Source organism: Xiphophorus couchianus, chromosome 22 (genome assembly GCF_001444195.1).
Source record: "Xiphophorus couchianus chromosome 22, X_couchianus-1.0, whole genome shotgun sequence".
Classification (NCBI taxonomy): domain Eukaryota; kingdom Metazoa; phylum Chordata; class Actinopteri; order Cyprinodontiformes; family Poeciliidae; genus Xiphophorus; species Xiphophorus couchianus.
Window position 1 is genome coordinate 5,640,336 of NC_040249.1, and position 12,093 is coordinate 5,652,428.

The window sequence follows — 12,093 nt, forward strand, 5'->3', positions numbered from 1 at the left end:
GGCAGCTGATAGTTCAGCAAAGTGGCGTCCGTTACACACAGCCAGCGGGGCCATTTGATAATATAGGTCAGAGGACTGCAACCTCGCAGCCAAGGGGTGACACAACACATTGGCAACACACTAAACACAAGGGTGCCAATTCAGTAACCCTAACTGTGCAAATAAACCAATGGGATTTGTACACTCCAGATCCTGAATACGTTATTATTGTGTTAGAGTCATTTTGCCCCAGGTACGGAAATAAACAGATGCACTGATTAACTGCTGCCTTTATGGTTGAGTTAAAACGCAAGGCAACATAAGCAGCTAAATGTAACATCCTGTACGCGTGCTTCTATCAATATTTCATGGCGTGACTGCAGCAATGTGAGATCTGCACAATCATCACCGAGTGGATTTGTTAAGTTGGTGGAGTTTAAAGGACTGAAAGTAGAAACTCACTGACTTTTACTGGAATGCTGGTTCCAGCTCTAAAGCAACGTAATTGAAATTCCACTCACAAAAAAATCTACATCTTTTAGTAGAGCTGTGCACAAATTAGTGTGTTTGCGAGGAGCCTTATCTTTTTTGATCTTTATCATATTCTTTTGGGCAGAATAAATATTTGATGGATTTAAAACAGCTTTTTTTTTTTTTTTTTAAGAATCTAGGTCTCGTGTAGAGTATTGAAATTCAAGTTTAAGCAGATAAGGTATTTACGGAATATCAAATGCAGTCCAGGCCCCTTATAAAAACTGACCTATAAATTATCACCGTACTGGAAGATAACAAATCCAGCATCATTGGCCTGCCATTCTGCACAGATAAATGTTTCCCTCCATTGCTCAAATTGTGCATCAAAAAAAATACAAGAATAATTTGGAATGCAACTCAAATTATTCCCACCCCCAACCTTTGACAGCATGTCACCCTGGGTGAAGAGCCATATATGCTACCAATATGAAAGGCCATCATGCATAAGGGCAGCCTGAAACTTTCTGTCACTTCTAACTTTTTTGTTTCGACCATCTTTCATATACATACAGCCAGATAATCACCACAGATGTTATCTTTATCTCAAGTGACAATTTCTTCATCTGATGTGTTCAAACAAAACCAGGACATCTTTGAAAGAGGAAGCGCCTTGTCATGCACTGATATTGGCTGTAAGTTAAAATGCAGTCCAATTAGTCCAACACTCTCAATAGAACTGATTTTTCACCAATACTGAACTTCCTTTCAACCGGACCTGGCGAATTGGATCAGCATTTCTACCTGCTGATCCAATTAAAAACATCGGAAATTTCAGATTGAGCAAACATAGCTGACAAGACACTCAGTTTAGTGAGTCGAGGGGTGCTGAAGCTCAGTGGGTGGGTGTCTTTCAATAGTCTGGGTACACACACACACACACACACCCAGAGAGAGAGAGGACTCCTGACATGCTGCAAAGGTTTCAGGCTGCTGCCTCTGAGAGGTCAGCACAGGAATTCCTAAGGCCATAGGAGATTAGTAATTGAGTAATGGACATGGTGACATGGACAATGTAGACAGAGCAGGATAAGCAGAGCAAAGGAAGGAGGGAAGAGAAAACGAGGCTATGAAACACAATATGAGTTCATTATCTGTCTCCCCTCCCCATGGCTGACCTTGACTGCAGTGTCCCAAAACAAACTTATCTGGGAATTAAAAAAGAAGCTCCAGGAAGTGTGCCAGGGACAATCGGCTCAGAATATATTTTGTTGAGACTGCTTTCAGACTCCAAGGAGTTCAAGGTGCACCATTTAAAGCGGGTGAGAATGATTCTCCGCCGCGATGCACTGCCTAATTTGTGCAGTGTATTCATATATGCATAAAAGTTGCTGCATATCGACGGGGGCGCTGCCGAACTCATCTTTTATTCACCGATTCCATTAAGAGATTGCTGTTACACAAGCCGTGGTGATATATGAACTTAGCATTCTTCTGCAGCATTAGCAACGGCAAGAAACGGCGAGATAAGAGGAGTTTTCAAAGCCCTCCTGAAAGTGGGTGAGGCATTCATCATGTAAGGTGACACCGCAGCAAAAAGCTGTGTCAGCCCTCGCTTGAATCACTGCAGCCTTATATGCTTCCATTTCAGCGGGATGCGATGAAGACGGAGAAAAGAGGCGACGCGTGCCCAAGAGTTCACAAGTGAAGAATTAAAAAATGTCGACTGGATTACTGAGCGGGGGCTTCCCGTCTGTGGCTGCATTGGTAGATATAATAATGATCCACTGTAGCCGGAGGCATTGGAGTCATGCATCAAGGCAAATGTTTGCCTGCTCAACTGGTTAGCGAATGACAAAGTGGAACAAACCAAGCTACGAAACGCCAAAAGTCTCGGGTGTGTTGACAAACATGCAGCGCTGGAAACATATTATTACTTAGGTTGCGAAAGAAAACAACAAAAAAGAAAAAAATCTTAATGTTTGTGGGACTTCTCTTTCATTGCCTTTGAAGTCTCTGCTATTACATTTTAAAAGGTTTTAAATTACACTATTCAAAATAGCTGGTAATAATTTACATGCTATTTCAGCAATGGCGAGGAATTCACTGGAGGGCAGTGTGCAGAGTTAATGACTTGTTCTGCAGCAGGAGGAGGCATGCACGCGCGCACACACACACACACACACACACACACAGAGTGTAAAAAAAAAAAAAAAGTTCTACTCCACAAAAATTCCTGCCATTGTTATCTGAATGGGGACATTTGTTTTAATGCGCAGGCTGGACATAGTAAAAAAAAAAAATCTGTAAAAATCTCCCATCTCACATTTACACTCCAGCCATTCTGCACAACGACCTTATCCATCAAAACGCTGCATATCAAAGCCACTTAGACTTAACTCAACAGTGTCCCAGATGCCCAAAATTATTTGCTTGTTTTTTTTTTTTCCCCCTTAGGAGAAAACTAAAATCAAAGAAGCAGCAAATGAATGCAATCTAATTTCCCCTACAAGCTGGCTTTGCGAGCACCAGAACACATGTGTGGACTCCTGCCATGTGCTGAAGAAATGGCTCTGGATGCATGCCAAAGTGTTTTCCACAGCAATCAATACCGGGCCTACTGCTGCAGTCCCCCTGCCTGTCAGTGTGCGTGTGTGTGTGCCAAAGCCTTGTCAGCTACAGGGGCAGAACAGAGGAGAGGAGAGGTCAGATGAAATCAGAGGTGATGATAATAGCGCATTAATATAACATGATCCAGGAATATTCTCCGCAGATGCAGAATTCCCATTACGAGAGCGGCCCTCCTATTATGCTGCATATGCAGTAAAAGCAGGATATGCAGTGAAAAGATAAGAATAAGCAATTATGAGAGCCTGAAGGAGGAGTGTACAATAAGTGGGTGTTGTGTGTGGTGAGCTGTTATCTACAACAGCTCTGTCCAAAAACAGAAAGTGTATTACAGCCAGGCGGGCGAGCAGAGGAGGGGAGAGAGGAGGCGGGCCATTTGGTGTGACAAGAAATATTGTGTCACTCAGTGAGCTTTAAAACACATGTGACTGTTTAGTCAGTGGCAGTTTGCAGGCAGGCAAATAGAGCAAAAGGGCCCCAACAGAGGGTTTGTCATAATGGGTGAGCAACCCGACACAAAGCCCGTTTAAAGACCAAGCTGGCCTCAACTGGTGGTGGTAAACATTGTAGGTCAGGCTGGGATACAGTGAAAAAAAAATAAAAATAAATACATTTTAAAAATCAAGCTTTCGCTGCACATGGAGCTAATAATTAACTTGGTATAAATAGATTCATAAATTCACTCCTGATGTGTTTATCATCTAATCAGCAAAACACAGGCGCCGGGAGTTTGCACGCACTCGCCCGAATCATTATTTTTATTTCCAGTCCAAAGCGCTTATAAAAAAAAAAGAAAAGAAAGAAAGACAGCCTGGCTGCGTTTAAAAGGAATTGACCTTCCAACCCTTTTGACAGAAGAAAAACAAGCACAGTAGGTCACGGGTTGGTTCCTCCCGTCACTGCAAACCACAGCAAAAAGGGGGGAAAAAGCTAAAAAAAAAAAAAAAAAAAAAGTAAACAAGCTGCAGGAGAGGCTAAAGGCAAACAAATACCTGAGAAATAATCAGGAAATTACATCATACCTTAGAGCTCCAAAGCAGAAAAGAATCAGTAATCCACTTCCAGTAAGTTTAATAAAAGGCTTAAACAAGTTTTTCGGTATTTGAGGGATATTGGGCTCGAGCTTTAGATGAAAGCAAAGTACAACCAGCTGTTTACATTTCACATTCAGACTCTGCTCTAAACTGTGTGAAAATACTCACGTAAAATCTAGCATGATCTACAAATATACAGTACAAACTACAATTATAGCAGGTTGGACATTTTATCTCATGAGACTATATGTTCTCATTTAGCACCCAAACCTTGTGAAAACAACACACTTCCTGAGAACTGCGGCTTATCACATTCATATCTGTATGACTCACAAGCACAAATTAAGTTGTTGATATTCAGTCAATTACATATTTACAGTTTTTAGTGTTGCCGCAGAGCCACAAATCTATCTTATCTGAAAGAAACCAGCTTATGTGAGGTTTATGAAATCAATCCCTCTGCAATGTTTACCTTCACCACCCAAGTGTAGAATTTAACATCTGCTTTTTAAAACATACAGCATAAATAAATGTGTTCGTTTTTGGGCATCGTTTTTTTTTTTTTTGTTTTGTTTTGTTTTTCCTCCTCCTGTTTGTGTCTTTGGATTATGGATTGCATCTGTAAGCGCCGCTCCGGTATAGCTGACTCATGCAGTGCAGATTAGTGTGTTGTGGGGCAAAGTCAGCGAAAATCTGAATGGGCTCAGTGAAGGTCATAAACTGACTCCAAGTTGTCAGGGCGATTTCCACTGCTGTGTAACATACAGTAAATAGTTTGATTTGCTCAGAGAAAAGCGAGCCCTTTAATTGAGGCCAGGCTACATAGCACTTATAACATTTCATCATCCAAATTATACAAACCCGGAGTCTGATCTCTGAAGCTTCAAAAGGAAAATTATGCGTTTAAGTGGTGTGCGCTAAAATTCACAATCCACGAAGGAAAGCTGTTTCCATTCAAACTGATATTTTGTCTCCTTTAGTTGCTTTACAACTTGTGACAAAATGTACACAACAAAAAAGACTTTCAGAGGGAGGCAAATACCAGTCACTGAAATTATGCTTTTAATCCAACAAATAAGTTAATTGTGACAAATTAACTAAAAATGCTGGTTCAGCATTGTGTCACCTGCTATTCTTATTAGTTGTACACACCGACATCAAACCACAACAGCTCATGCCGAACCCTGCAGTGGAAACGAGACATTGCCAACCTTCAGGCAATTAACACACCTCCGCTCTAATAGTAGGAAAAAAATATTACCAGCCATCTTGTTCTGGATAGATTGAAACCGCTTGGATATTAGAAGACATAACTAGTTTAGCAATAACTATAATGCTGGGACAGTCATTGCTAATAAGAGGCACATCTTAGCGTACTTGCCAAGGATAATGTTTCCACTAGTTGGTAAAAACCAGCCTTTTGTTCTATGCTTTTCTTGGTACAGTGGGTCCGGACTCGTGGCTATGGAGACATAATTGTTTCCCGGATGGAGGCGTGGACTTTGTTGAGGTTTTAACTTTGACCCAATCGCTAACATTATGAAGCTTACCGGAAATTGCCTGCGTTGTAAACAACCGTAACCCACTGCAAAGATAGATGTGCCGATCCGAACAAGATGGTATTACTAAAACTACAGGCAGACTACGATTCTAAAGCAGCGCAGGAAAACAACATCATCGTTCTTCTATTTGTTGATTGACCCAGTTGAAAGTCAATCAGAGAATGGGAGAACTCCCAAATGTAACAGTGATGAGCATCTTGGCATATCTTAGCTGTGGTAGACATGGCACTTTATTAAAATATATTAAAAAGTTTGTTACTATGTCCTTCAGTAGTTTAGCAACACTTTTAATGTTTATGTTTAACATTCTGCCAAGTCCTAATTCCTGATTGTTGCCAATAATTAACACCTTCCAGCTGTGCTAGTCATGCAAAAAACAATTCACATTTTACTTTCTCAAACTACAATTTAAAAGGTCTGTAATGTTTTATTTCTTAACCAGTTTAGCAGAAGTGCTAGTACCACTGTCAAATGTGCTAACAAGCTAACCATTAACCTTTGTCAGTCACGTCTAACAAGTGGCTCAGCTTGGCTGTTATTGCCAGGAAAAATGTTTCCATGTTATCTTGTTTAAATACATTTAAAACTTTATTACTTCTGCAACATATTATGGCTTGATCACAAACTTAACATTTATTTCTCACGACAGAGTGATCTTGATAACTTTATGAAATGCATTATTGTTAGTTAAGACGTCAGAGGACGAAGCACAGGACTCCACTCTGTTGTGATAGTCCTTTGCAAAAGAGCTGCATAATATAACAGCGTTATATGATCGGAATACAGTATTATTGTGAAGTATTGCAATGACGATGCAATAAATCCACACTTTCCTCACTCCTCTCTTTGTCACCTGTCGTCGGACGGCTTCCTACATTCTGTGACATTTGATATCTTGGGCTCTGTCATCTGGATCAGGTGTGGGTTTCTACTAGAGAGAGACTCCATCTGACAGGCTGGAAACATTATTGGTCTGCTAGGTGTGCATTCCTTGTAATGGTTATCGAATAGTCAACCAATACTGCACTTCAAACTGTTATTTGTGATAATAATACTGATTTATTTGCACATAAATCTAAAAGCCCTATATTTATTCTATTTATGTGCATTTAGTATCAGTATCAGGTTTTAAAAAGAAAGATGTTTGTTCTGAATAAGGACATTTTTAATACATGTCATTATGCTGTTCATGAAGTGCAAATTCATTATAATTCCAGATCCCATAATAAAATTTCATGGACAAATGTTACTGGTTAAATTTTAACTTAATGTAAAACACAACAGTTTGAAACTAAGCAACTGATTTCAGCAGTAAAACGTAATCTTATCCTCCTGTCATGTATTAGTTACAATTTACTCAAATAAAGTTACAGTATCTTAATCTGTTTGCTTTATCAGTATAAAATCAATAATCTATGCAGAAAAATAGCTTTACTTCCTTTTTGGAACTGTATGTCCATGTGCTTTACAACATGTGGCAAATATGTGTGACTGCATTTGGCAGTGCAGGCCCTGTGTTATTAAATAAGTAATATTTTCCCGCTACAGTCAATGAGCAGGAATGTGAGCATTTTGCAATGCAAATAAGTCTGTGGGAATAAAGGGGGTGGAGCTGGCATGTCTTGTGCAAGTCTGGACTTTAGGAAGGGCAATGCATGCACTCAGAGTAATTACTAAATAATTGCAGTCTGTTAAATGCTAACACCAGGGGGGTTTCAAGAGGAGATACCCCTGCTCAAAAGATGAATTCACAGGGATGATAGCTTGTCTAAGCTGCTGGCCATAAATAGCCACCTTTCTCATGAAAGGGAAATGTGATAGCTGCTCTTATTACTCAAGAGGAAAGAATGTAAGTAAACCATCAGCGGAAGAGTCAAGTACAAACACGGCTTTGTCCCCTATAAACAATATAACAGCTACAGAGAGTAATCTCCACGCAGCCGCAAAGTGATCAAAAGCAAGAAGGCAGCAATTAAAGTGTTGCTGTCATTATATCAGAGAGAAAAGCCACACATATTGTTTGTTTCACACCTCTTAATTTGGGACACTGATAAAACAAGCTGTTAGGATTTCGCCAATAAAACTAATGGAGCAACATGCATACATTTTCTTTGGGTGAACATCAATCAGGATTTCAGAGTAGAACCGTGCAAGCTCGGCAGCTGAAAGACCAGTGAATAAATTAGTGACATTAGTAAGATCAATTTACTAAACACTTTAGTGCTCTGAAAGCTAATTAGTATTATAACTGCTAATATTGGCCTGGATAGAAGTCATAACATTTTATTGAAATAGTAAGAAACTTTTTGAATCCATTCGAACAAGTTCGAAAGTCAATCTGTTTGCAGCAACCGCTTCATTAATAACTACTGACAGTAAATAATCTCAGCTTGCTAGCAAGCTTGACTTCTGCACTAACCCCATCCCTAAATCAGTTAGGCATAAACATTAGTGGACTATAAACAAACTTTTACTTTTTTTTTTTTCTAAGACTGTGACATGTAAAACATTTTTCTGGCAAACACAGCTGATGCGATGTTCATGACTGCCTTAGATTTACTGCAGATAGTTTAGCTAGCTAGCATTGTTGACGTAAGCATTAGCAGTCACTAAACTGGATAGGGAATAAAACATTACAAAAATAGTAACAAAATTTATCAATTTATTTTAAAAAGCTGTCATACAGACCATTTATCCTGGCAAACACAGCTAATGTGATATTCATTACTGCTTTTACTGGACATAGCTTAGCTGGCTATCATTGTTGACATAAGCATTAGGAGTGATTAAACTTATACATAAACTGGATAGGGAATAAAACATTACAAAAATAGTAACAAAATTCATCAATTTATTCTAAAAAGCTGTCTTACAGACCATTTATCCTGGCAAACACAGCTAAGAAGCGCCGTTCTTTGGCAACAACTGCCTTGGGGGTTAAGAAAATTGCATGTTTGGTGTAGCTAGACCAGCTAAACCCGAACACAATGTTTCTCCAACAGTGAAAACTTTTTACCCACAAGTTTAAAGACGGTTCATAACAAGTAGACATCATCTGTCATAACACAGCTCCCATAACCACTGAAGATGACAGAGCCGGACACTTCAGCTTATTAAAACAAAAAATGTCGAGGCAGGATTTGTGACCAACGTAGACTAGCTTAAGTTGTTGAAATTGATTAAATGCTAACAAATTGACATGCTCTCTTTAATTTTGAATAGCTTTAATGGCTAAAATTTAAAATTCCATTTTATAGTGTAATTCCGTTCAGCGTAACAGGATCACAAGCGCCACATATGGCCATAGTCAATCATAACCAAGCATGTCTGTGCCAACAACAGCGAGGCAGACGCGGTTACAAGAAATATGAGCTGACAATAATCATTGTTTGAGGACAGAAATGTTCACTGGGGAAAATTATGCAAAGCGAGGAGAGTATATAGTTAGGACGTGTCAGCACTGGCTTGGCTCGCCTCTGGCATCCTTTTTATGACTCGCACTGCCTCTTTCAACATCAAGCTGCATTATAAAATAACTATTGTACGGAGCTGTATCTGATCCCATCATGCATTCATTACTATCGCGTTTCGCAATTTCCGTTCCGTATGTCAGCATATCTGACACGCTTTTAACCAGAAATGAAAATGACAGAGCAGGCAGGCGAAAGATTGTTGCTTTCCCCCCCCCCCCTTACTCTCCCCCCCGCTTTTCTTTTTTTTTATTTTTTAATTATTATTATTATTTTTATTATGGCACAATTAACCCCACGGAGCGCAGTGGCTGCAGTCTTATTGAGCGCAGCTGGACAAGTGCACATTCAGCATGTTGACACCACAATAGACAAACAAGGCTGAAGTCTACAACTATAAAAAGCGAATTCCGCTGTAGGTCAGTTCTTTTCTGCCGATCGATACATCCAGTGTCATAATAAATGCATGGGTTCCTGAATGCCTCAGAGAGACCCACGGCCAGTAAACAAAAGAGAAGCGGCGGAATTATGTAAAATTCCTCGAAATAAAACAAAGCGATTCGGGCATCCCTACCTCTCCGTGAGCGACGGATCGTCCCTGGGGAGTATCCTCGGGTAGGAAATAAAGTTTGGAGCTGGATAAAAGTTGCTTGCTTGTCCTTTCCTCCCAGAGAAGCTGGAGCTCCGCTATGCATATAGGATCCTCGGGTTTGCATCTGACGAAGAAAAAGTCTCCGAGAGCGAGGATTCTCGCTTTGCCATCCCGGGTACATTTAAAGGCTTTATAGAATATATATGGTCCATGTAAACCGCAAGACGAGCCCACCCACTGTGGAAAAAACAAAACAAAACAAAAACAGATTGAAGTCAAGTAAAGAAATGAATGAATAATTTTTAAAAAAGAAAAAAAAAATCAGAAACCCTCGCTTCTTTACGCTCGACTTGCAAATGTCACACACCTTCTTGTTTCCTGCGCGTAATTACAACAATTAAACAATGTTACATGTTCCCCATTTCAAACAGATGCCTTAATTTCAGCGCGTGGAAGTTTAGCGGCTCGCGCGCGTGCTTACAGAAAGGTGGGTATTAATTAAAGCAGGCAGAAAGGAGCTGGAATAAATCTACGCGTGGAAAAACAAACGTTACCTTCAGTGAGTTCGGCTCCATCTCGACGTTATGAATTGATTAAACTCAACACGCTCTCCAAACTTGCTGGCTTGAATGGATTGCCGGAGGACCTGCAAGGGGCGTAGCTATATGGAGTTTAAACGGCGATATTGTGAGCGTGGAAGTGGTGCAAAAAATGGGTTTTGGTTTTAAAAAATGTGCGTTTCGTGTTTTCATTTAATTCGATGGAAAAATATAGCAGAATGAATGGTTTTGGGGGCTTTATTTAAAAAACTGACAGATGTTTCCGCAAAATATTTCAGCATAATTAATAATAGACGAACACTTTTTAATTATTAATTGCATATTCTTCTAATTAAGCACATAGAAAACGCTCTGGCACGTTATTTATACCGATTTGAGCCCAAAATGCGCTTTTAATCTGCGTTTACATCTCGTATGGTGTTATGTCCCTTCCAGGACTTTCGTAAAAGACGTTCAATATGAAAGCACATTTCTCACAGTAATGACACTGAGGCGCTTGCTGTGGATGCCTTCAAGAAACAATGTTACATTAAAGTTAATAGGGCTATCAAATGATTCTTCAAAAGGAAACCTGTGAGGCGCTTCGCTTTGGCCATGGTTCGCGATTTGAGGCTCCCTCGGCTTGGAAGGTTGATTTTTAATGCTAAAATCCCCCCCCCCCCCCCCCCCCCCCCCCCCCCCCAAAAGACAAATATTTGTGTTTATTTATTTTGTGGCGAGTGTGAAAAGACAAAAAAAAAAAAAAAAAATGTCCGAAAGAGAAAGCAGAGGTGTCACGGGACAGAAATCACGATGCGCGCACATAAATCACGTTAAAACTGACCTTGTGAGGAAAGCGCGGTTTGTATTTGACACGCTTAAATACATTTGCATGATCAAAGCCGCTAATAAAATACTAATGTATATTTATTATTTTAACCACACGACACTTAAAGCTGTGTGAGCCCCCGAAGTGCAAGCGCATTTAAGCCAATCCGGCTATATTCTTTATGTGGAGTCACTCAAACTTCATGTTTTTTTATTTACATCTATTGTTCTCCGCTGGCTCAATGTGTCCGCTGCATTTTTATCAAAGGCTGACTGGCACTATTCAAGTTTATAGCAGTACCGACAAAGTCCACAGCGCGTCGCTGTTGCCCCTGTGTTTATCCAGCACTCGGATCACAGAGCACACAACAGCGACTCAGGTCTACTTCTGACACAAGCTATTTGAAGCACACTATTACGCAATGCGCCTTTTTTTGTCCCACTGAAATAAAGGGCAGAGCAACTGGGGCGCCACCAAACGGTGGACAGTGGCCATCCTTTATAAATATATTGAGTGTTATATTTGTAATTTATTGTAAGATTCTTAAAAAGAGGAGAGGACAAATTTCAATGAGCTGTAAATGTCTGTAGATGTTATAGCACATCTCTCGTGTGTGTAAGTCCTTGAATAAATATGTATCTAAGTGATCACAATTTTAAAATTGTCAAAGCAATGTCAACTTAAGAGCTGTGTTAAACTCTAAAAATGACACAAGGGTCACTTTTCTTGATCAAAAATTAAGAGAGGGGCCGTTTCAAAACTAAAAACATGACAATCTCCTAAAGATGCATATGTTAGCAATTTATGACATAATCTGACTCAATCTGACTTTAACTTAACTAGAGCTTATTGTTTTAAAGTGCAGCCAGAAACATAGACAACAAAACTCCATGAATGTTGTTATGGCTTTTGGTTTTGGCGTGAAATGCTGACGTGACTATAGTGGCCTCCATCTGACTAAAACTCCATAGAAACTCTCTGGAAGTGCT

At 39.8% G+C, this 12,093-nt stretch overlaps 1 protein-coding gene across 1 annotated transcript in view; it reads right to left on the reverse strand.

The window, feature by feature from the left end:
- arid5b (AT-rich interaction domain 5B) overlaps window positions 1–10,425 on the reverse strand; it is a 106,287-nt gene extending 95,862 nt beyond the window's left edge. Inside the window, exons 1-2 of the mRNA XM_028006646.1 lie at window positions 10,291–10,425; window positions 9,719–9,973 (exon numbers count right to left, since the gene is read on the reverse strand). Of these exons, the coding sequence (XP_027862447.1) occupies window positions 9,719–9,973; window positions 10,291–10,311 (276 nt within the window). The 5' untranslated portion in view covers window positions 10,312–10,425. The remainder of the gene's footprint in view (window positions 1–9,718; window positions 9,974–10,290) is intronic.
- Between the last annotated feature and the right edge of the window lie 1,668 nt (window positions 10,426–12,093).